This window comes from Mus pahari, chromosome 16, assembly GCF_900095145.1.
Source record: "Mus pahari chromosome 16, PAHARI_EIJ_v1.1, whole genome shotgun sequence".
Lineage (NCBI taxonomy): Eukaryota > Metazoa > Chordata > Mammalia > Rodentia > Muridae > Mus > Mus pahari.
Window position 1 is genome coordinate 43,054,439 of NC_034605.1, and position 27,136 is coordinate 43,081,574.

Below are 27,136 nucleotides of genomic sequence, written 5' to 3' on the forward strand. Positions count from 1 at the left end.
CTATTTATTAGAAATCTATGCCTTGTGGCCTGCTGTAGCTAACCTCCATCTGCTCAAATCTAAAAGCTGAAGTCATATGAAATAACATCCTCTTCATCACTCTCTACCTTCAACTTAGAGACAATCCTCCGCCCCTGCCTCTGTTCTGATCTTTACCCATCTCATAAGCACACCGCTACCTCCCATCCCATTGCCTTCCACTCCACTTTGGTTAAGGTTTGGCTATCCTTTGTTCACATAATTACAGTGGCTTTCTGGTGAGTTTTTCTTGCTTTCCATCTGACACCCATTAAATCCAACTCCATTTCCACTAGTGGAATGATCTTCCTAACATGAAAATTGTTTAACATCCCTCACTGTCTTCATCTTTCCACAGAAGAGTACAAACACTCTAGCATGGACCAAAATAAATTAAATTAAATTAAATTAAATTTTATTATCAACCTAATCTCATCCGTGCACTCTTGCTGTGTTACAATATTTTGACTCAACAAAGAATATGTTTCATACTTCATCAAACCTGTGTGACTTTTTACTTCTTTTTGCCTGATGTCATGCATGCTTTTGTCTTTCTTCTGATAAAATCACATTAAAATATCAGGGATTACACTGATTCCTACTGAAGTTTCTGGATATTACACCACCTTTCTTCAGCCTTACGCTGGTTTCTTATCTCCCCTCTACTCCTCAAAAAAAAAATGTATTGATTTCTTACTGCATTTTAAAAATAAAATCTTAGTAAGAATATTTAATGTGAGATCTACCCTCCCAGGTGCACAGCACATTATTATAAATTATACATATATTGTTAGACAGCATGTTTCTACCACATAAGCACTTGACATTATATGGCTGTCAAATGGCAATCATCTGCTTTCCTTTCCATCAAATCCTGAATACCACCATTCTACTCTGAGTCTCTGCTTTTGATGGTTTTAGACATCTCACCATAGTAAATAATGAAGTATTTGTTTCTGGTTTTGTTTTGTTCTGTTTTATTGTAATTGACTCTTTTTACTTAACATACAATGTTCTCAATCCTCATCCATATTAATTAGTGTACATCACAGTGTTCTGTTCACTTTTGTGGCTGCAATAAATCATTGTACATATTTATTCTTCATCATCTATTTCTCTCCTGAGAGATTTCGAGGAGCTTGTCACATCTTAGTATGAACAGTGTTCCAATGATTTCAGTTCTTTTGGATTTAGACCCAGAAGTGAGTTTGGACTACATGACAAAGCTACAGTAACATCTAGAATGTCAGTATAAAGACAGGCACTGACCATTACAGGAGACAAGAGGATCCAGTGATAACTAAACAGTGTTTAGCTGCTCTTTCCAATGTCTGACACAATGTGTCAGGGAAGATAGGCTTCTTTGTTATATAATGGTGAAGTGGCTGGATGCTCAATAGCATAGCAAGTAAATAGACCTGCATTTTATACCATGCACAAATATCCATGCAAAATGGACATTTTTATAACTTAATCTATAAAAGTAGAGAAAAGCCAAAGGGATAACTTCATGAGGTTCAACATAGCAATAGCTTCATAAATTTGAATTGATGCCAGAAGTCAAATAGACATTTCATATGGCCTTGAAAGGAGCTTCAGAGCATGCTGTTCAGCTGAAGAGGATCTTCACAACACTAGAAAATAGCTGTCAGATAAAAAGATTCCCTAGCATTTTTCTTCTTTGTATTAATTTGTTTTATAGTGCTTTCACACACATATGTGTACACACACACACACACACACACACACTTTGCTTGCTTAGTTGATAGCCCAGCACAACCAGATCATCGCAATACTTATAAACAAAGCTAGATGATTATTCTTCTCTTGGCAATTTGTGAGCAGAAGCAGGAAAAGAAAGAAAAATGGAAGGGGAAAAAGAATCACCTGTGACTTTCCTAGAATATCTTTGTATGTCAAGGTATTACTCCTTGTTTCTATCGCTCCATTATCTGGAGAAACGAGAACCATACTCCTCAGCTAAATTGGGCCTTTTCTCCCAAAGTCAAGTCGTCTTTCTTGCTTTTTTTTTTTTTTTTTTTTTTTTTTATATATCATGTAAAGAATTGAACATAACCAGGGGAAATTCTGCCTGAAGAGTTAGATGTTTCTAATCTCTTCTTTATTCCCCCCTCTGTCCATTCATCCTTCCCTCCCTTCTTCTTTCCTTCTTGCCTTGCCTCCATTACAGCTCAACTTCAGGACTAGAAGCTGAAGAGCATAGTAATAGAAGGGCCTTACCTGAGGCAATACAAGTACAAAATCAAGGAGGAGATGATAAACAGCAGAGTGTAAGCTACCACTGTGACCAGAGCACCGAGGATGGCTGGTTGCTTGGTTCTCAGGAACATCCAGTAGAGTTTAGCTGCATCGGCAGTAGGTGTCTCCCCATTATGTGCCAGCCGCTGAGAAAGGGAGTCATAGATTGAAATAAGGACAGAGACATCATCATGTCAGATTAATTTAAGGACATGAAACTCTAAGGTACCATAATTTGTTTCTAAATTAAATCTTGTAAGTACTGGAAATTGCACAAAGAAAGAGGAAATAGGGTGGGTTTTGCGTGCTTGGTTTAGCAGATTTTTCTCATTTTCCCTTGCAAGGCTTGAAAGTGCATGCACTTGACGTGCAATTCGTGAAGCAAAAGGCATGTTTTATTTATGTGCTATTAACTCGTGAATTTAATGAGCACAAGATATAAAGAAATTAAATGTGATGGTGGAAAGATTCCTTTATTTCTGAAGCAGATTTGATAGGAATTTAATTTGTGCTATGTGTAAAAGGGATGGCTTATTTTAGAAACTTATAACAAAAAGGTCCCAGGCTATTTCATGTGAGCTTGAAACCTAAAGTTTACATTAGGTTAATTTAAAAAAACATGCCCTGATTTGAGCAAACACATATTCCTTACTGGATTATAAATAGATGCAAAGAAATGAGGTCTTTAAAGACAATTCTGTATTGTAAAGAACCTACAGTATCATCATATGGCATCGTTGACCTCCAAATTGTATGGAGCATGAATGTCCCTTACATGTGATTCCCCTAATATCAGGTAGAAGCAATGAGCTTTCTGAATTAGGAATCTCTTCTTCAAGTTGAGAGGGAGAACCATTTCTTTGTTTGTTTGTTTTTTTAAAGATTTATTTATTTATTTATTATATGTAAGTACACTGAAGCTGTCTTCAGACACTCCAGAAGAGGGCGTCAGATCTTGTTACGGATGGTTATGAGCCACCATGTGGTTGCTGGGATTTGAACTCAGAACCTTCGGAAGAGCCATCGGGTGCTCTTACCCACTGAGCCATCTCACCAGCCCGAGAACCATTTCTTTAGTGCTTAAACTGGCAATTATGTAAATATAGTTTGAAAAGGCTCTTTTAAAAGTAGCTAATCCAAATCACATATGTGAGAAGGAAAAGGAAGACTAGACAGGTTAATTTGTATTATCCCTGCACCAAAAATATCTTTTGGTAATTGGGCAAGGACTAGAATTCGGAAGTCCCAACTATCAACTATTTTTTTTTTTTTTTTTTTTTACCACACCAAAGCTTCTACTATATACTCCGTGTTTGTTAATCATTCTGTCTGGCCAAGGGGGGACCAGTGCTAGCACTGAGTGGCAGTTGTCCAGCATACTTCCTCCCCTGTTTCTCTGTCTGCTTTCTTAATGATAAAGAAATAGATAAAAGGACCCATTGAGGAAACATCAAGAAGACATGGCATATGTTTGTATTCAACAATATAATCTGAATGGCAGGTGCCAATCATTCATTTGATTCTCACCCATTGAATACCTATTAGTTGCTCTTCTGCTCGAACAAGAGAAAATAAAGTCCCATAAGACACAGGGCTCTTGTGTTTCTCTTTTAAGTGAGTGGGATTGATAACAAGCACGTGTGTCATGCCGGATAATACAGACAAGCTTGTGCTGCAGGTCTACATCTCAGCTACTCAGAAGAGGCATGTCGAGTTCAGAGTTGGACCACATTACAAAGTAAGTGCAGGGTCAATCAGGACCATAAGCCCTTCATCTCAAACATGAAAAGGCACAAGAAGGTAGGATGTAGCTCGGCAATGGAGCACTTGCCCCGGCTTGCTCAAGACCTTGTCAGTCTTCAGCACTGCACAGCAAAAAGAAAATTCCAGGAAAGTTTAAGTAGCATATGATGAAGGAACATTACAGGAAAAAAAAAATGGTTTTAAAATCAGCAGAGGAACAATCGCCTACTGGCACTGTTACAAAGTACAAAGATACAAAGTGCTATGCACTTGGAAGATGGGAAGTCTTATTCGGGCTCATGATTTCAGGACTTCTGCCCAGAGTCAACAGGATCAGTCACTTTGAAGCTTGAGAAGAGAAAGCACCGCATGACAGGAAGTGAATGCTGGATCAAACTTGCTGATCTGATGGCGACCAGGAGAAAGTTAGAGAGAAGGAATCAGGGCCCCACTTACCCCTCCCAAAAGCATGTCTCCAAATGTTCTAACTCCCTCCCCTGGGCTCCACTTTCCAAAGGTTCCATTCCCTCCTGCTTGCACTCTGACTGGGAAAACCATGCTTTCAAAATGTGGGCCTATGGTGAACACACAAGATCTGAACTGTAATGGGAGGGTCAAGTGTGTGTTTTAATATCTCTGTCAAAAGTGTCACTTCTTTAGCAACGACCTAAATGATTTGAAGAAAAGAGCCAGGGACCTGAAATAGCATTCTTCTCTCAACATGCATACCATGTCTGTGTGCTTTTGATTCCCTATGTAGAGTGTGAGTTCTTGTCTAAACCAACAGCGTGATGTTCTTACATTGTGTGTTGAGCCGCTTCACCTCATTATGCCCTTTGCATCATTATTCATTTGTGAAATAGGTGAATTCATCAAATTTTATTCCCACTTAGAATCTTCGTTTGTTTTACCCAACAATATTGGGAGATGAATGTGGTGAGTGATACTTTCAGTATGCATTGATACTTTGCACGGTGCTTATGTGTAAATTGAAGGCTGAAATGTCTAACTGTGTTATCTGATGTCATATAGATCACAAATAGCAGACTGAGGACCAGAGAACAGCTCCCCGTGACTTCAACTCTGTGATTGTTTTTCTCTCCCCACTCCATACATTTCTAAGGAAGCATTATAATTTGATTGGGCCTCCAAAAATTGTGAGCTGGAAATATGGTACCCAAGGAAATAGTGCTGGGACATGGGGTCTACTGGGAAGCCTTTACATCCTGAGGAAAAGTGACGAAAGTAGATGAAAAGTTCTGAAAGTTCAAAAATACTAGTTGGAGAGCTGATATGTGGAAATGGAACAAATGGTATATATATATATATATATATATATATATATATATATATATATGCCTTTGCAACCAGAAAAAAACACGCTAGACTCATCCTGTCCCATTCCTGTCAGCTTCTTCAGGATAAGGCCACTCTGAGATGGACACACTGGAGGCTGCCTTCCTATAGATTTCATCGAAGACATCAGAGTCAATTATTTATGCTCTCTTCATCAGCTGCCGTGTATACAGTGGACGGGTTGGCTTTTCCTCTGCCTAAGGGAGCCGATTGGACTAAGGAAGGCCATTCCCCAAGGGCTGCAGACATTCGTTCTGAGAAGGTCTCAGAGGATAATCAAGGACAGCTGCTTATCCTCCTCAGTTGACTTCCCCTGTGGCATCATTGAAGTCAAGTTCAGCATCAGGACTGTGCCTGTTGGATATGCCAATCAGGCCTTTGGGAGAGATTGTGAGATGCCTTAGATTATGGCTTTCCCGTCATGCAGATGGTGTCTTTACATCTCCTGTTCAACCAGGCTTGACAGTATGGTCTTTTCCTTGCCTGTCTGGAGACTCTGAAGTGAGGCTGCAAACAGAATCCAGCCGCATCTAGCTTAGTCCACTCAGAATCACAAATTCCACTTAGAGTCACAGTGAGGGTAGCTGCCATGGTAAAAGGAACTAGAGATGAAGTACAGAGCACACTACTAGCTCACACAGTTCCCCTCTTGCACCATGTGAGCAAGGTGGATAATGCTACGGAGCATTCAGGAAGCTGTCACATCTGGCCCATGCAAGCAGAAGAAGACTACATGGCAAATACACATGCTTCTGGTCCACAGCAGCAGGATGAACTGAACACACCCATGGGCTAATACTGTGCACTTTGACGTTCATCTTGTGTGTGTGTGTGTGTGTGTGTGTGTGAGAGAGAGAGAGAGAGAGAGAGAGAGAGAGAGAGAGAGAGACTTAAATTCTTTTCTTTTTTATTTATTAGATATTTTCTTCATTTACATTTCAAATGCTAATCCCCAAAGCCCCCTATACCCTCCCCCTGCTGTGCTCCCCAACCCACCCACTCCCACTTTCTGGCCCTGGTGTTCCTGGGGCATATGATCTTTGTAATACCAAGGGCCTCTCCTCCCATTGATGGCCAACTAGGCCATCCTCTGCTACATATACAACTAGAGACAACTCTGGGGGGTGCTGGTTAGTTCATATTGCTGTTCTTCCTATAGGGTTGAAGACCCCTTTAGCTTCTTGGGTACTTTCTCTAGCTCCTTCATTAGAGGCCCTGTGTTCCATCCAATAGATGACTGTGAGCATCCACTTCTGTATTTGCCAGGCATTGGCATAGCCTCACAAGAGAGAGCTATGCCAGGGTCCTTTCAGCAAAATCTTTCTGGCATACACAATAGTGTCTGGGTTTGGTGGTTGTATATGGGATGGATCCCTGGGTGGGGCAGTCTCTGAATGGTCCTTCCTTCTGTCTCAGCTCCAAACTTTGTCTCTGTAACTTGTTCCATGGGTATTTTGTTCCCCATTCTAAGAAGGAGCAAAATATCCACACTTTGGTCTTCCTTCTTCTTGAGTTTCACGTGTTTTGCAAATTGTATCTTGTGTATTCTAAGTTTCTGGGCCAATATCCACTTACCAGTGAGTGCCTATCATGTGTTTTCTTTTGTGATTGGGTTACCTCACTCAGGATGATATCCTCCAGATGCATCCATTTGCCTAAGAATTTCATGAATTCATTGCTTTTAATTGCTGAGTAGTACTCCATTGTGTAAATGTACTGCATTTTCTGTATCCATTCCTCTGTGGAGGGACACCTGGGTTCTTTCCAGTAAATGACTGACATGGTGTTTTTCTATAAACACATACCACCATCTCTAAGCTTTCCTAGCAGAGGTCATTTAAGTATTCAAAATTCTCATAATATACCAGTGGATTCAGGGCCTCAAGGAAACCTAGTCCTAGCAAAGGCTCAGCCTAGAAAACAGCAGTGGTAGCATCCAGCCTAGGAAGGTCTAGAGAACTAGCATCACTGACATCACATAGGACCATGAGGAATACAGAATTACAGGCCTTTCCTGATGAGCCACAATGACAACCTTGAGGCTCACAGATGTTCAAGTCTGAGAAGCAGTGCCGTAGAATATGATAGCCTGGGAGAACTGTCACACGGGGTCCAGAAAGCTTTGTTTTCACCAAGACCTGGAATAAGTTCTGATCCAAAATAAAGATGAGGAACTACCTATCTCAGACTCCGGCAGTATAACTCAGTAGGTGAGTGTTTCTCTACAGCACAGCCTTGGGTTTAATCCCTAGTATGGGGAAAAATGATCAATAGTACAAGCTAAGAATTTGTATACTTTACAAATTCAAAGTGACTAGAGATTTGGATATGCCAATAAAATAAATTCACATCAATAGCCATAACAATTTTGTATCAGATTAGAGCTCACACGTATCCAGTACCAAATAAATATTTTATTTAGACTGAACAATTATTATTTAAAAGAGCATATATTCAGCTTCAAGAAGATGTTGGACCCCATTTTGGCCCTGGTTTAGGCCTTGAGGACAATCCTGAGCCTGGCTCGAGTTTCTGTGGCCTTGTGGGAGAGCCTAAGACTGGCTCAAGTTTTGAGGACCTGTCTCAGTCACTTCTGTATCAAGATGACTCAGCAAGACCTGTTTGGCCCTGCCTCTGCCCCACTGGTGCTGATGTAGAGCTTTGACGCTGACACTGTCAGTCACTCCATACCCTCTGTCACCCTTCCCTGCCTCCTATCTCATCTTTCCTGCCATCTATGTCAACCAAGAATCCCCGTCCCTATGTTATGAACTTATTATATAAGTGAGAGGCTGATGCCATAAAGTTGAGTTCCTGCTTCGACCAGACTCCCAGCTCGGTGTGTTTCTTTTGTGCTTTCAACGCTCACCATCCTGCTCATCCCTGGTGACTGGGACCTCTCTCCTCTCACTGGGACCTGCCTGCAAGGAGCCGGCGAGGGAATAACATATGGGTGCTGTCTTAGTCAGGGTTTCTATTCCTGCACAAACATCATGACCAAGAAGCAAGTTGGGGAGGAAAGGGTTTATTCAGCTTACATTTTCCACATTGCTGTTTATCACCAAAGGAAGTCAGGACTGGAACTCAAGCAGGTCAGAAAGCAGGAGCTGATGCAGAGGCCATGGAGGGATGTTCTTTACTGGCTTGCTTCCACTGACTTGCTCAGCCTGCTCTCTTATAGAACCCAAGACTATTAGCCCAGAGATGGCACCACCCACAAAGGGGCCCTCCCCACTTGATCACTAATTGAGAAAATGCCTTGCAGCAGGATCTCATGTAGGCATTTCCTCAACTAAAGCTCCTTTCTCTGTGATAACTCCAGCTGTGTCAAGTTGACACAAAATTAGCCAGTACAGGTGCTCAAAGTTTTAAGATGAGATTTTTGATACAATGGAAGGAATACCAATCTCAAAATTTAGGAATCGGAGTCCTGGTTGTAACTACAGCCTGAGCTATATGTGTCACCTAAGATAAGCAATCAAATTATATGTCACTATTTCTTTCCATTGTAACATAGAGCACTACTTATCTCATTAACTCAGTTTCATATACATGTGACAAAGAAACCGTACAACAATGACTAACAGTGCAAACTCTTTCCCCATCACTGTGATCCTGTCCTATATTTTCCTCACACACCTTTGTATATCACTGGGGATCCCTCAGAGCACTAAGGCTGTATTTTTAAGGTGAAATGTGCTTGTCACTTTGTAGCCATCACAAAAGTTGGAACAAATGCCTGAGGGGTGACTTCTGAAAAGTTATGACTTCAAAATGTTAAGGCAGCTCTTGTCTCTTGCCTTTATATTTGTTACATAAGGCTGTGCCCTCAGAACGCAGATAGGCAGCCAGTCACACCGAAAGAACTATGGTAGAAGTTCTTTTCTGGGAAGTCTTCTGTAGAAAAAAAATCTTTAGTGTTGAAAACAAGCTACCAAAGGTTTTATATTTATGTAAAAACAAAGGACAACAGGAATAATTTTCAAAATGTGAAAGCTAGTTTGCATTTTCCCTTCTCAGTAATTTCCCCACTTATTTCTAAGGTATTTATTTGTAATAGTTCAAATTAAATTTGAATCAATTATATGAGACATCCATGATTTTTTTTTCTTGTGCGGCAAGGCTTAATAACTTCAGTTCTGGATGAATACTGAACGACATCATTATCGAAACATCCCACATCAACCAAGTCATGCACTAAGATGAACGGCATGCCAGGGATTCATATCTTGGTTATTTTATTTGACTTACCCCCAGGAAAACATCCACTAGAAACACCGCCAATGGGTCTAGAACTGTCCATAGTCCCATCGCAATGATTAGCTTTGACAAGGCATCTGGGCAGGAGGAAAACAGTAGCTGACAGCCCCATCTGATCAGAAGCAAGGGGAACGTGATTGTGTTTAGAGCCAAAGGCCCCAATACAATCACAGCCAGTTCTTCTCCCACATGAAGTGAAGAAGTCAGGTAGCAGAGCTCAACAGTGTAGGAGTGAAACTGGAATCTGTGGGGGCAAAGCAGAGGCACCCAACAAGAATTACAGGAGGCTAAGTGTGCCAAAATGACCGGCAAGTGCATGGGCTTAGCTTTTGTTATTACAAATTCTGGGGAGTAGGAAGAAAGACAAAGAAAAACCTTGGCCCAAAATAACACCCGAAATTGAGTGTTAGAAGTCTTCAATCTTTCCTGGGTACCACCAGGACATTTCATAAACATGGAAATGCAAGTTACCCTGTTCATTGTTCTCAAAAATAGATAGATAGATAGATAGATAGATAGATAGATAGATAGATAGATAGATGGAATAAAACGTTGAGCATGTTGTTTGAGCTACTCAGTAGAGCCATCTGAAAACAAGGTACTTCTCTGCAGTGCACAGAACATATTTAGTGGCCAATTTTAAATGCAAAATACACTAGTGAAATTTCTAATGAGTCAATGCCTTCTAAAAACTGAGAGATAGACATAAATCTAATGAGCCTTCAGAATTTGGCTGAAGCTTATTGATTTTGCTTCTGGCTTTTCTGGAGTGACTTCCAACTTCCAACATCAAAAACACAGTCATCACTAACAACTGAAATTTCATAGCTACGGGCTAACATCATAAGTCCCAGCCCTGTGGGTTAAATACAGCTCAAGCCAGGAAGTTAGGCCTCCTCCAGTGTGGTGCTGACATCATCAGGGTCCTGCCATGTGAGAATTGTGTTCATGTGAAGATCTCTCTTCAATTTGGTTTGTGTAAAGCTGTGTGGGATACAGTTCACCCTTTTTGTGAATCACAAGAATTCCACTGGAGAGAGATTTTATCCACTCCTTGACTAATTCTTCAAAGAAAGGTTGATGCTTTGTTCTTGTGTTGTCATGGATATGAAAAAGAACGATATCGATTTATTAGCATAGGACCTGACATAGTGAGGACAAAGTTAGCGCTCGTTATTGGTGTTGTTACTGCTATAGCCCATGACTGAGATGCGCCTTGGATCTCCTGTGTGAGGCAGGACTGTGGATCCATGCACTAGGTCCCCACATGGTAAAATACTTCAACTTGCATGCTTAAGAAATTGACTAAAATGAACTGTCACAATATTCTATACTGTCTTATTGAGATAAAAACTAACAAAAGCTAGGCTTTCTTTACTAATGAAGGATAAAAGTGTGAGTAATTAGCTCAGGCTAGCTCACTTATATCTTCTACTTTGGAAACTAAATATGTATGTGTGTGTATGTGTGTGTGTGTGTGTGTGTGTGTGTGTACTCATATATATAATGGAATATATATCATATATATGAGACACATAAAGAGATAAATATATATAGATAAATAGATAGATAGATAGATAGATAGATACATAGATAGAAAGAAAGAAAGAAAGAAAGAAAGAAAGAAAGAAAGAAAGAAAGAAAGAAAGAAAGAAAGATAGATAATAGATAGGTAGGTAGTTGGTTAGATATAGAAACAGACAGACAGACAAAGATACCCATGCAAGACTTCCTTCATGCAAATGTAGTTATTTGACACATATCAATTTCACACTGATAACATAACCCAGTCTTAGTTACTCCATTTCATAAGAGAATCAAAACCTCTGCGTGCATACATATACATAGGCATTTCTTTACACAGAGTCTTAAAATTCTTATGAGCAGCTCCATATATGTGCTTCTAGATGTACCATCTACATTTGAGAAAATGAATTTTACTTGTTTTGCTATCTATGTCTATCTAGAGTGTCTATGGAATCGTGTTTATGGAGAGACGACCTTTAAAATATCATATTCCCCCCCACAGGATAATGGCCCAGGAAGCTGTCTGGGCTTGAGTTTGGTAATTGTTTGAATTCAATCATTTTGTAGAAGAGGCAATCTTTGCTTTTCTGAGTATGGTGATAAATCAGACAGACCCACATTACTTCTGAAATACCTTCAGCCTGTGTCACTCTTATAAAATCAAAACACAACAAACACATATTTGCCAAGTTCCTCCTTGGGTTTTGCTCAGGTAAGAGGACATATTTGAATGAGCTGAATTTTAAATAAATACTGATTCACAAGTTAAGTATTTGTGTATACAAAGTCTAAAACTGCAAATATAATAAAAGCCCCTGCTCTCAGGTAAATACTTCTTTTGTATCTTCAAATCAGGCCTTCATTTTAGTTCTTTTCTTTTCCCTAGCAAGATGGAAATACATCCCCATGACTTGCAGGGGAAAGCACTTACTTTGTAACTGGAGTGGAAAGGACCCAGAGGAAAAGCCACTGGCCCAGGTAATGCAGGTAGAGCCTCACGAACCAGAGAGACGCCATCATCAGAAGGATGTACCAGAAGCTCTGACTTTGCCATTGAGCTAATTCAAGTTCTGAAAATAAGGACATCAATGCAAAGTGGAGGTGCTTGGACAACCTTCCAGATCCACAGCCATCTACACCTGAAGGGCAGCTGTAAGCAAAGAATCATGGGTAAATTCAGGACCTATAGTATACCTCCCCCCCCCCCGCCCAAGAACAGAATTAAGTAAAATGATTTCTAAACATTTGGAAGTCAAACACATTTATGTTCTTTTTGGTTACAGTGGATGACTGAAGCCAACATGGCTGCATGTGAGTTAGGGTACTATAAATGAAAGGGATGTGACATCCTCCTCCCAAGGCCTTAATAAAACAGGACCAAGAAGACAGCAAAAACAAAGACAAAATATCTCAGGTGTTGGTATTAGGATTCTTGAGCCCTAACTGGAACATGAAAACAGTAAACTACTATGGAAATATGGTGTATGTAATACCAAAATTAAAAACTGTAATTACCATCTGGCTCAACAATGCCAATTATGAATTCTACCCAGAGGGATTGAAAACAGAGCGGAGATGTGAGATCCACATCCCTGCATGGTACCAGCATCCTCAGGAGCCAAGACATGAAAGCAACACACATGCCCACTGCTGAATGAATGATGGACACAGGTCTGATAATGCGCAATAAAAGATTGCCCAACATTAAGTAAATAAGGGACCTCTGACACATGCTACAATGTGAATGAGCCTTGGCAACAGTTAAAATAAAATAATCCCATCACGAAAGGACAGAAACTACAGGATTCTGCTGCATGACCTTTCTATTGCAGTTAAAGTCAGGAGAAGCAAATATTGAATGGTTTCCTGCTGTAGAATGGGTCACAGTTTAGACTTTGTAAGATGAAACATTCCTGAGGTCAGATGACAGCAATGTGCACACAGACATCACTAAGCTACATGTTTATGCCATGAAGTAGAGGAAGAAATTATACACAGTAAGTTTAATTTTTCTGGAACAGGTTGAAAATCTAGATTATATTCTGTCTTATCTCACCTGTCCACAATATCATATATTCTTAAGAGCAGGAGCAGGTTTTTTATTGGTACCAGTGAGATAGCTTGGTGGGTAAAGGAGTTTGATAGCAAACCTGACAACCTGATCTTTGTGCCTGGAACCCGTATGATAGAACAAAAGAGTTAGCTCCCAAAAGGTGTTTTGACCACCACCATACATGCATGTATATACATACATACATACATACATACACACACAGACACACACAGAGACATACACACAGAGAGACACACAACACACAGAGACATACACACCAAAAAATTAAACATGATAACAATTAAGCTTATCTGTTATTAAAAATGAACTACTTCATTTACATACCATTAAATATCATTATACACAAATGAGAATTCAAAATAAAGAATTTGTTCTTTAACAGAACAGTGTAGAATCCATGGGCACATTCGAAAGATTTTATGTAACAAAGCTCGCTGCTGTCTGAAGACTGTCAGATACAATGACAAGCATGCCATGGGCAGAGAAGATAAGTCATGGAAACAGGAGTCTGACAACAGAATATCAAAAATAGGGATGCGGCAGTGACCTCTTGGTCTTCAGAGAATAACAAGGCATCAACGCTGATGCTGACAGTTCCCTGAGTGTTTTGCATGGAGAAGTGAACTGCCACCCACTTTTGTACTGAGCATGCCTTTCAACCATACACATGAAGAACAGTGAAGTAAGAAACAGAGTATTCACACACACACACACACACACACACACACACACACACACGCACGCACACACACACATGCACACACGCATGCATGCACACTCACACACAGCCTTCAGGGGGCCTTGGTTACATACAGAGATACTGCTGGGGTTGAAGTCTCTCATGAGAGAATCCACCATGGGAAATGAAACACAGACCTTGCTACACCACTCAAGCAAGAATATCCTGTGCATGATCTCTTCCGCTAATTACTCCATCACTGCTTTGCCTCTTCAAAGAGATGAGAAATCAGATGCAGGTTTCATGTTGTGTTGTTTGCAGAAAGCTGGAAAACCCCAAATGGTGCAAAACAGAAAGGATCCAAGCTTATTTGATGAGTGAAATTTTCCATTGTTCTTTTCACATCAATTGATGCTAATGACTAAACAGTTTGAGTCCTGTGCACAGAAACTGCCCCAAAGCCACGCTCACAGTTAGTTTCGTGAATTAAGTACTCCCACCCCAACTTAGGAACAAATCTTTGCATGTCAGCCACTTGATTTAGAAGAAGGACAGCATGGGTTACAGTAACTACATTCACACATCTCTCAAAATAAATGTTTGTTCTGAATTAATACAAATCAATATTAGTGTCCATTTGTTTAATGGTGGTCACCCCATATGTGGGTTCAAAGAATTTAGGAAAAGTTAATAATTTTGATGTTTAACATTTTATATGCCTTAGAAGTTTGATATTAATGAAAGTCTTGATGGTGCTAGGTGATTCTAAATAAAAAAGGAATTAAAATTTATTAGAGAAGCTAGTGAGGTATAGTCTTATAACAGATGCCCTCTTACAATGTACAGCAGCTCATGCCTTATAATCATGTAGAGTTTGCACTTGAGTCTCAATGTAGAGTTACGTAGAATTACATCTACCATTGTCTCTCCATAGACCACATTCAAAATGCACTTCGTTCAATAGATTAATGTTTCTGTGTTTCACAATCACCTTCCCAGAGCCTCTTTGTTGGGCCCATGAACATGTAATACACATTGCAAGATGCACTATACTTATAGACTATTCCCATCAACATTTCCACGATTCTTTCCAGTTATGTACAAAAATGTCTGAGCACCCAGAGATAATAAGTGGCATCCACCACTGGGGTGCATAATATATAGAGTGGGAATTGCTCTGTTGGTTATGAAGAAGCCATGGAACACACAGATCCCTGGAAAATCACACTGAGGTCCCTCCTCACTTCATGTGGATGGTGCTTCCATTCATTGCTCAGGGGTGAGCAGCCAGCGGGAGAGAAAGGAATAGGGCCAACCAGGCTTCAGGTATTAAATGAAACCCGTGTCTCTGAACTTAAGCCACATTTCATTTGACACCAATATATTCCCCTTGCGTGCCCAATCTTTATAGAGACCTGAAATGAAGCAAGACTTCTATAATTTATCATCAACATCATCATCATCATCATCATCATCAAAGACCAAATTGCTTTGGAGATGAAAAGCATGAAATGTGTTCTTAAACTCTCTTCTGTAGTGAGCATAAGCCCTAAGGAGTTTGTGTACTCTAAAGATTCATCAGCTGGCCATGAGAGCCTTTATTTTAAAACTAGTACCAATAGATGGCACTAAAATTTCCACGGTTCTTTCTGAAATAACCAAATAAAATCCACATGTGAAATTAAAAAAAAAAACAGTGATTGCAGATAAATTACTTATTTCATTGGGTCATTTTTAATTTTTCACTATTGATCAAGAGATTGTCCTTCTATTTGCCTGTGTGTGTGTGTGTGTGTGTGTGTGTGTGTGTGTGTGTGTGTGTGTGTGTTTATGTGTTTGTATGGGAATGTGAGGTATGTGTATGTGTCTCTATGTGTTTGTGTGAGAATGTGGGGTATGTGTATGTGTCTCTATATGTTTGTGTGGGAATGTGTGGCATGGGGAGGGTGTCACAGGATAGTCCTGAGGGTCAGTTCTCACCTCCTACCTTGCCTGGCACAGGACATCTTATTTTTCAACACTGTATACGCCAGTCTAACTGTGAGCATCCAGGTTCCATTGTGTCTATCTCCTATCTCATCGCAGGCATGCTGAGATGACAGATGCATGAGACTGAACCTGGCTTTATATGACTTCTGAGGATCCAAATGAAGGTTCTCACACCTAGGAGGCAAGTTCTTTATCAACTGAGCGATTCCTCTAGTATCATTGCCATTTAAAAAAAAAAATAAAAAATGCTCAATGATTCTGAGTCTTTCTGAAACATATTAATTCAGTATTTCAAGGAGCCATCAAAAGAAATATTTTTTAAAAAGTCAAATTAAATTTTAAAAAAAATGAAGACAGAAAAGAACATGCAGAGGTCACATCTAAGTGATACAGAAACAGAACTAAAGCCCAAGTCAGCTACATGATTTACTCAAGGTAACATGGCTGGTTGCCAAGAATATTCTCTGTGTGTTCCTGTCTTTCCATCAGACTTTCCCCCGTCACCTATTGAATGAGTTTACACAAAACCATCAAGATCAAGAGATACCAGGAGACTGACAGCAGCTTGCCCTGTAATCAGAAAGGAGGGTTGCTTCCTTTGCATAATTCTGGTTACTCCTAGATCATCACTGAATGTGTGTGACATGCCAGTCCCTATGATAGTGGTATTGGAAATTTAGCACCCCAGAAAATATCACCCGCCTTAATCCCTAGAATCTGTGGTTGTACAAAATTATATGGCAGTGGTGAATTAAGCAGCAGAAGAAATTTTTATTACAGCTTAAAATAAGACTATTGTAAAAATAAGACTATTTATTTGATATGAGCCCACTGTAATTACAAGGGTCTTCAAAGATTGGAAGATGACAGCTAAGGAGACAGAGAACCAGAGGGACAGCCAGGAAGAAGGCAGCGTGGAAAACCTTGGTCTGAATTTGTAGCCAATGAAGAAGTAGACGACCAAGCAATTAAGACAAATTATAGAGTGGGGAAAGAACAAGGAAGCATTGTCCCTTGGCACCTCTAGAAATACTCTTCTTTTCCTATCAGAAGCATGTTTCAGACTGTGGCCCCCAGAAGTGCAGAACTGGAACTCTTTGTTGCTCTAAGACACAGGTATGCATCATCCGTCACAGCAGCAGTGGAATATGAAGGCAGTTTCAAGATGTACATGGGTGTCAGGATTTGTCATCTACTCATTGAACTTTTGGTCCATTCACAGACACAGACAAGTACAAAGCACCAATACATGGGGCTGAGCCCCTGTATACATGCTTTGATGATACCTACAGTGCTATGAAGAAACAGGGCAAATTCCCATCTCAACCTGCACCAGAGCAAACTTCTCTGAGTTCTCCAAAATGAAGAGAAATTATGAAAATAGTAGGGGAGGCAGAAGAGGAATGAGATGCAGCGCATATCACCCCATCCGCAGTTCTCAGAAGATTAAAGTCTATTCTTTTTAACTGGCAATACATTTAATCTACCTTATTAATTTTAACAGCTTATTATTGTGTGTGTGTGTGTGTGTGTGTGTGTGTGTGTGTGTGTGTGCGTTGGGGAGTTATGTGGACATGAATTTGTGTGCCCCCAGAGAGCAGAAGAGCTGGGGGTCCTGAACACATCCTCGTTTTCTAGGTTAAATGGCCAGTGAGCCCGGGAAAACCAACTGTCTTTGCATCGTTTGATCTGGAGTTATAGGGACCCTTCACTTTGGCTTTGATGTGGATGTTTGAGACTCAGAGCCTCCTGCTAGCATAGCATACACTTTACACATTAAGTCATTTCCTTATTACCATGGGAAAAACATTTCTAATATTGCATCTAATAATGGGTGAGAGATGCATTCATCTATGGATATAAAAATAAGTAATATGCAGTTAGGAATAATATTTACATAGGAAATTTGCAGTAGTGGGTTCTCCTATAGGGTCTATGACCCATGAATGGAGAGTCATGAGGTAATTTAGCTACGTTCACAGTACTAGATTTGGCTACAGAGCAGGCCTAAAGCCCAATTAGACAGCTGTTGGTTACCCCAAGATTAAAGTACCACTGTTGCTCCATTGGGGATATCTTGCTACATCTGTCCTTGTTGTGTTTCTTGGGCTTTACATATGAGTGGGACTATCAATTGCTCCTCTTTTTTTTTGGCAGCTTTTATAGCATCTTCCAACACTATGAGGGTTAGAACTCAAACATGAAGCTCCAGTACCAATTCCAGTTTGATTCCTCCAAGGTCCTGTGTCCAAAGTGTATGGTGTCATCAGGGATAGGGTCTTACCACCAAGTTCTGGGAGGCAAGCAAAGGCAACAGCATGAGTCTACCTTATGGGAGGGTATGAGGGCCCCAGCTGAGAGAGATTATCTTTTAGATATGACAATGAAACTAATCCCTTGAAATCCAATGATATGGCTGTATAAACAAGAGCTACGTAATGACACCAACAACTTACATGCCAACATGGACACTAAACTTCACAAGTCCCCACCCCTAGATAAGAGTTATCAGTAGTTATTGGTTGTTGAAAAAGAAAAAAAATCTTTTTCAAAAGGATAAGGCCCTAGTCTCTAAACACATATATGTACAAGCAATGTTAAATGGACTCAGTAGGTTAAAATACATACATACATGCATACATACTTACATCATACACACATATGTATACACATATAATGGACCAATAATTACATTACATTGAGTGATAATGCTCTCCCCATGAGTCACAGACTATCTAACAGAAACCCCAGTACTGGGTTTGGGAAACATCTAGTCTAGTCGGCAGAGTTCACAAAAATTCCCAAGCAAGATAGACTAATATTGTTGGCCTCTGCTGCCTTCCAGAACTTGAAAGCAAGGCCCTGTGAAGACACCACACATTTTTAACATAGGACTTGGCAGAGTCAAACTGGAACTGGCCTAGAAGCCTTCTCATTAAAGATTAGCTTCCATGGTGTTGTTAGGTGTTATACCTGCTACCAAAATAGAAGGATATTTGACATAGATAAGGAATAGGACATGTGTTAATTGGTAAAATTAAAGAAAAGGCTATGAATTTGAGAGGAAGGTGAAGAAGTTACCCAGAAGGAGTTAGATGGAGAGAAATGGCTCTGGAAATTATGGGATACAGCTCTCCTGTGTGAACACATGCCCCCCACCCCCTGCCCCTGCCTTCCGCAAAAGTCAAACCTTCCTATAACTTAAATTTGTCCTGAGCATGTGAAAACCTTTCCCTCGTCATTCATTCCTAGAATGAAAGCATGCCAAAGGCTGTAAGGATGTCGGTAGATTCTACACATTCAGCAGGATGGACTCTGCTAGGGACCTGAGCACTCGCGGGCTTTAGTATCTGTGGGAGGTTTGGACCCGGGCCACCTAGAATGCCCAAAGTCTTTATTCTCTCACAGTTTTGGAGTTTTAAAGCCTGGCAAGAAAGTAGCACCAAGGCCGTATGCCCTCAGGCCATTCTTTGTCACCACTTCTCCCAAACACCTGAACACATTTTTTAAAATCAAATGGTTTTCCAATCCACACAAAGCTCCGACTCCATCAGCTGGCATATCCTTTAATATACCCTTTTCAATATTCACATAGCCCAGTCCCTCCCCTCACCTTTTCCTGGTACCTAAGACATTTGAAAACTACCGGGAGAATTTTCTAAAGGTCAGTTAAGGAAAACCTAGTGAACCCATGGCACTGTGTCATTAACCATTTTGACTTGTTGGCATTCTCTGGGTTAGTTTGTAGTGATCACATGTTCAAGAGAATGGGGGGAAAGTATGTGAGGATTAGGTTTGTCTTTGGAAAGATAAGTTAGTCATCAAAAATTAATTGCTATAAAAGTACAGTTATGTGTTGGACATTGTAGTAATGTTAGTATATTAATTACCCATGGTATTGACTTCATTTTAAGCTATTATGATGTTGTCTTCTCTGCTTTATCTCTCATGTGTCAAGCATTTGTATGAAATGCGTATGTTTTATACGAAGATGTCTGTCTATACATCCACATTTAAAAGCCTTAAGTATGTTTTCAACTCTAAGAAAGCCGACAGAAGGAACAATTTCCTGTTTATTGCAATGTGACCATTTTTAAACTGGAACGTTCTCCTTAAAATTGTGCTTCCTTGGCCAATTTGGATATTATGCATTTAATATAACACGCTGCACTTTTAACAGGTTTAATTCAATTTACAACAAATGCTTCTAATTAAGTTAAAAGATCTTTGAAAATTGCTAAATCTTAGGGGTAATATTACCACCACTGACATTGAAATAATTGATCTTTCCCACTGAGGCACAAAAGTATGAATGTTCTAATGAGAAAACAGGAATTGAAGTCTATCGAAAGAGTCCAAGGAGACCACCAAACTCTTTGGGCTGCTATTTCCAATGACAGTCTCTGGGTGCGAGTAGGAAGCTTTGGAGACGGGGACAGAGGCATGAAAAGAAAATTGGGATCTAACTTCAATTCGAAGTCAGAGTTAAAGCCGAGTTTTTAAACTCTTTTTAACAAAACCTGTTTTGCATTTTTTTGCAAATAATCTACTTTCAATACACCATGATTCTGATTTAGAGTGTTAATTTTGCATCCACGGTTAATATTTCCTTCAGTACTTTATGATAATTAATATGGTTGCAATATCAGGAGCCATCTATTTCACCATGAAGAATTTCCCCAGAGGCAAAGATGGGTAGGCCCAGTGCTTCACAATAACTAAAATGTCTGGGAACCAAGACAGTGGCTATTCCTGCCTGGACTGTGACACCCGAGGTGGCTGCAGAAGCTGCTATAGGTTTTGCACAATTTAGCTCTCGATACTAGGAAACCACTTAGTGTTGCTGCCATCCGTGAGTAGGAGCGGGAGCATTTACCTTCTTGCTCTTTTCCTGGCCTAATTAGTTACAGTGTTTACAAAGCACTTCATAAGAGAGGCTGGCTAAATACTTCATGCATAATGGAAGTTTTATTAATAATTTGAGCAATAATATAAAAGCCGTTAGCTCTGAAAACAATTCTGCCGATGAGCCGCCTGATAATGCACTGGCAAAGCAGTACAGGGAAAACGAAACAGAGCAAAGTTCCCATACGGAGCACCGGAGGATCTTCCCAGGATGTGCATGACTCCTAAGCTAAGGATCACGGAGAGAGAGTCCCTTGATGGCCGAGAGGTGGGGACCTGGACTGAAACCTGGTCCTTCCCGTTACTGTTTCGAACTGTTTTTGTGAGCCATCTAGTCTGTGAACCCCAGATGCTCCCTTCCCAAAATAGGCAATTACATGGCTCATCTCTTGAAGTTATGAGGACCAAGGAAGAGAACGAGTTAGAACCGTACCAAGGGATGTGCCATTTTGAAAGAAGGATCACTCCTGATATACACATAGGGAGCACTGACTAGGTGGGGAATATACGTGCAAGCCCCAAGGTCAGATGTGAGTTCTCTATCTAGGCACCACAGGTGTAGCAGAAATTCTCAGACGTTCGCAACGCAAAGGAGACAGCAGACAGTTCTGCTTTCTTTTGAATTTTCCCCAGAAACAAAGGTCAAGTCGTGTGTACCAGATGATCAAGTGATGCGTTCTTAAAAATCCAAAAAATGTAAAGTGGCCCAAATCACAAGAAACAGCAGATATTTATAAAAAGGGAAAAGGGGACAGGGCCAAATGTACCCACACTGTGCCTATGAGTTTAAATAAAGATCTGCAAACTATTTTCATGTGGGTGTCTGATCACCCTGTTGGGTGTTGATCACTCTGCGTGCACACAGGCATGATGCGGAGGTCAGAGGACAACCTATGGGAGTCAGACCTGTTCTTCCACCGTGTGGAACTTGGAGACCAAACTTAGATCCTCAGGCTTTACCACAGGTATCTACTAATCCATGTCACCAGGTTTGAAGCATGTAGCATATACCACAACAGTCAAATTTGAAGGATCTAGTTTAATTATCTCACAAAATGTAGGTACATGTCAAATACACTGGATCTCATGTGCCTCCAGATCCACCGAGATGTCTAGCACACAGACAACTCATGTTAGACTCAATGTTAAGAAGAAGTCTGGGATGGGGTCTTTTTGTCCTATTAATGTCACTATCAAGAAGTCACTCAGAGATCTGCTCAGAAAGGCAAGTTCAAATCAGTGAATTGAGACGATGTGAATTAAAAACGCACCAGGAATGAGCTTTACCCTCTTAGAGAGAGAATACATGTAGATTTGTTTGATATCTAAACTCAGCNCCAATAGTAAATCTCTACCATAATTTTAAAAGTGAATTTCAAACCNNATGGCGTTATTTCCACCTTCAAGTCCATCATAGACAAGTTCTGTACACCTAACATGTTCAACATCTGGAAAATAAGCCTGTAAGACAGTTCGTATTCCAGTGGACACTGGATGGAGAAGTTAAAAACCAGCTACATATAAAGCTATCAATAATGAATATCTTATGTTAACTGTTCAAGCAATATTAGCCAATAGAATTATTTTATCAGACTTTGTAAATAATGACCATTGTATTTCCTCATCAAGTAGTAGAACAAATAACTCAAATTGCACTCTTGTCTTTGCACACAGAGANGTGCCTTTCCACAGAAATAATATCTGAATCCTTCCTAGTATGACAAGAGAAGTTTTCAACAGCTATATATTTGTATCTCCCTTTTAAATCCCCAAATAAGGACCAAAACTGGAGGGAAAATACACCTTCATAATTCAGCACAAGCACAGAATATAAAATATGAACTCTTTTTCTTTCTGATGCAATCCTGAGTTGTTTTATGTAGTTACCTATTATAAAAAAGTAATTTGTGTTGATGGCTCTGAGGAAATCTAGAAATTAAAGAGCTAATTAAATTTGCTCTGAGTAGTTTTTGAGTCTTGGTGTCAATAAATACATCCAGAGGCATGCAATCAGAGAGCCTTGTTTCGCAGGACATGTCAGGTGGATGACTTCCTAGGACTTGGACCAACCCTTTAGCCAGGAACAACAAACTTAATCTTTAAGCCACAGAGGATCCACAGATTGTGCATCCCCTAGACCTGGGATAGAATGTCAGAGGTGAGGATAAAGATAGTAAAGCTATGTGATCAGAAATCCCTTTCCTAACAAACTTCCCCAGGAGGATTTTGGGAAGGTTTACTTTCATCAGTCAAAACACACATCCACATAAAACATTTAAATTTACAGCAAAGTAACACACTTTTATAATAGACTTTGGTGCATATCTTTATGAAAAGTTTATAGGGTTGGAGATGTAGCTCAGTGGCCAAGCATGTGCCAAGTACACTCTGACTCCAGTCTTCAGCACTACAAAAAGAAATTTTAAAATCACAACTGTGAGAGTACGGTAAAAATAAGTGTTGGCCTAGAAGCCTGATGTGATCCAAAAGTGACTGTGTTGTAAAGTTTGATGCCTTGAGTTTGGGGTCCTTACAGGGATATTGTTTCTCTTCTAGAAACAAGGGCCTCGGGAGTAATACAGATTTGGGATTGTGTAATTACAAATCTAGTTATTGTATGAGGAGACCCAAATGGGTCACTAGGAGACTGTGTGCTAGGATGACCATTTTTCCTCTTCCTGTGGTCAGATGCTTAAGTGCTCCCCATCACTTGAGGGCCACATTTTCAAGCTGGTCCTCTCAGCTGCCTATCTAAAAGATTGCCCTGTCAGTGTCTTGGGTTAGAAGCGTCTTGATGTAGGAAATATGGCAGGATGGGTGCATTTGCTATCCACAGCTGTATCTTCTTTCTGACACAATGAGAACTTTCTACTTTCTGAGTCCATGTTCCACAGCTTGTGTGTCAATGGATCAAACACTGTAAATGTTCATATACTGACCTTGACCATGGCTGTGCTAATACTAAATTCAAAGCTGTATCTGGAATATGCGTTGAGCCTAGTCAAACTGAACTGCTGCTTTTTCCTAGGGGCTGTCGGGGGGGGGGGATGGGAGGGTCCAGTGTAGTAAAGCAGGGTTGTGGCAGGTTTTGAGGTATGCTAGTCTGGGACAGCAGTACTGACAGTGGGTGATGGGTGAGACATTTGGCAACAGTAGATAATACAGATGTTAATGAATGGTGGTCTTTAGAGTTAAACATGAGCAGAAGCCCCAGCCATGCCCATGGAGCTATTTGATCTTTGGGGGTCACATAACTAGCTCTAGTGATAGGAATTGGCTTCTATTAAATAATTACTTGGTCAACTTGGTTTTTCAGTGCCTCTCTTAGCGTTGCCTTGCAACACTGTTTTCTTTCTTTCTTTCTTTCTTTCTTTCTTTCTTTCTTTCTTTCTTTCTTTCTTTCTTTCTTTCTTCTTTTTTTCCCCAGGCAACGTAGCAGTTCCCTTTTACCCATGATCTTCCATTACAGTTTCACTTCCCCACAGTCTATCTGTCATGGTTAAAATTATCAAGTGAAAAATTCTTGAAAGTTCTAAATTGTATTTCACAGTAACATGAAGAACTTGACGTTGCTGCTCCCAGGGTGTGAACATCATGCCTGCATCCAATATATCCGTACTGCATAGACTACTTTCTGTTAGCCATTCAGAAATTGTCTCAGTTACCAGACCCTGATACTCACCATGGTTCTGGTGACCCTTGTTTTACCAAATAATGGCCCCAAAGTACAACAGTGGTGACATCAGTGTTTTTATTGAAGTATATTGTTCTTATTCTTCTATTTTATCAATATTGTAATGTCTGAGGTTTCAAGGGTCCACTAAGTGTCTTGGGACATTTCCTTGGTAGATATGGAAGCTGATTTACAAACCTGTTTACACTTTGAACCCTCCAAAGTAAATCTAAAACATTCTAGTTTCCCAAATTCCTTATACTGCATCTTTTCCTTTTCTGGCCTCTAACTGAGGCTGCCAGGCTGTTTGTATCTACTATGAGCCCCTATGAAATGTTGACTGACCCCCTTCTATTCTCAACTGAAACACAATGACTAGTTGTACCCATGGAAAGCCTAGCCAGTGGACAGCTTCCTGCCGGATACCAGTCATCTGGGCTTCTGTACTTTCTTCTTCCGTCTGCTGCTCAGAAAGGCCCTCCTCCCCTGTGCTAACATAAATGTAAGCCCAGAAAAAGATGCAGGACCACCCATGCTAAATGGCAGGGGTTCTTAGTTATGTCTTCATGCAACCTACTTAAAAAAATGAAGAACACCTCCACAAAAAGAAAGAAAGTAAGAAAGTAAGAAAGTAAGAAAGTAAGAAAGAAAGAAAGAAAGAAAGAAAGAAAGAAAGAAAGAAAGAAAGAAAGAAAGAAAGAGAAAAGGATATGGTTCCCTAGTATTTTATCATGGGAACATGATGCAGGTGTCCAGTCCAGCAGATTATATATATATATATATATATATATATATATATATATATATATATATATACACACACACACACACACACACACATATGCATGTCCAGCCCATCAGATTATATTCATCAAGCACAGATGGTTTGGGTGTCATTTTGTTTTAGTAAAACATCATGTGAAATAAGATGATGTCAGGAAACTAAGTGTTATGAAAACATTTGAGGTATTAATAAGCTAATGAGATAGTTCCAGGCTGCCATGTGCACTTGGGAGACGCTTCTCAGACAAGGCAGTATCGGATGAGATCTGGACCAGATAGACCAGCTACATTTCCATGTGAGATGAAGAGAACAGAGAAAGGTCAGACATGGTGTTTAATGTGACTCCACATATATGCTCACTGTGCTCCGATACTGTGTCATACAGACAGCTCTGGGTAAACTCATTCCATCAAAAAAGCTAAACAAACAAAAAGTGCAAAAAGACCTGAATCTAGAAAATGGACTAGTGGAGGTGAGTAATTAGGGTGGGAGGGAGGTAAGGGAAGTGGGGATGACATTACATACACACATACACACATACACACACACAAAAATTGTCTAAAGAACACAAAGAGATAGAGTGTACAAAAGACATTTTTCATCAGGGCATGGCGGAGATGCCTGTGATCTCATTGGAATGCAGAGGTGAAAGGATAATTAAAGACTGATTATTTAAATATTGGGGTTGGGGCTAGGTGGCTTATCGGAAACAAGATGACTATTACGTAGGTAGTACACATATCAGAAACACTGCCTGTTGCTTAGAGAGGTAGCTGGGAGACTGCCCACCAAAATCATCGTCTTAACAAAGCTGAGGTAGGTTCACATATGGACTCATGTTGCTTGTGCGAACACGTGTGTACATGGCTATACGTGCTCGTAAACAATTCATAGCACCACGCAGTCACACATGGCAAGGGGATGTGTAATTATGGACATTTCACGTGCAAATGCACGTAGAATCATATAAAGTATCTGTTGTTCTGAACCATGTTCATTTCCTGTTCTGTTCCTTAAAACATCACTAATAAAATTCAAGACCATGAAAACAATACAAAAGGTAATCATGTGCACACATCTAACAGTGTGCAGCTTAGGAAAATAGTATATTAAAGTAAAATAAGGGAATAGAATATGAAAAAATGGATGCCTTAGAAATGAGCTCTGAAAGAAAACATATCGTGGTAAATTGGAAAATGAAAAAAATTTTGGACTAAGATTTCCAAAATGATTTGGCACTTTGTATAATCCTTATACAAGACAAATAGCTTCCAGTCTGCACCAGCATCCGGTCACCTAGGGCACAGAGTGGGCAGACACCCCCACAGTCCCTAGAGGACTGCCCACGCGATCTTAGGATCACTGGTAAGCAGAACACAACTTTTGCTCTAATACAATCACGCACAGAACCTGTTACAGCACCAGGGAAGCAGAGAATCTGCCTGACCAGGGGCACAAATCCCTTCTGGTCTGCACCAGCACCAGGTCACCTAGGGCACAGAGTGGGCAGACACCCCCACGGTCCCTAGAAGACAGCCCACGTGATCTTAGGATCACTGGAGAGTGGAACAAAACATCTACTCCAATCCAATTGCACACTGCACCTGAGAAAGCACTAGGGCAGCAGAGAACCGGCCTGACCAGGGGCACAAATCCCTTCCAGTCTGCACCAGCATCCAGTCACCAAGGGCGCAGATTCGGCGGACATACCCACGGTCCCTAATGGACTGCCCAAGCGATTTTAGGATCGCTGGTGAGTGGAACACAACAGCTGCTCCAATCCAATAGTGACAGGCCTGTGACAGCAGGAACAAGGACACCAGAGCCTTTCCTGACCAGAGGCTCAGGTTCCTTTTAATCAGTTCAGGT

At 40.4% G+C, this 27,136-nt stretch overlaps 1 protein-coding gene across 1 annotated transcript in view; it reads right to left on the bottom strand.

Annotated features, from left to right (window-relative positions):
• Ofcc1 (orofacial cleft 1 candidate 1) overlaps window positions 1–27,136 on the bottom strand; it is a 278,420-nt gene that overhangs the window by 77,798 nt on the left and 173,486 nt on the right. The window contains exons 13-15 of the mRNA XM_021215991.1: window positions 12,095–12,313; window positions 9,628–9,880; window positions 2,260–2,423 (exon numbers count right to left, since the gene is read on the bottom strand). Coding sequence (XP_021071650.1) covers window positions 2,260–2,423; window positions 9,628–9,880; window positions 12,095–12,313 — 636 coding nt within the window. The remainder of the gene's footprint in view (window positions 1–2,259; window positions 2,424–9,627; window positions 9,881–12,094; window positions 12,314–27,136) is intronic.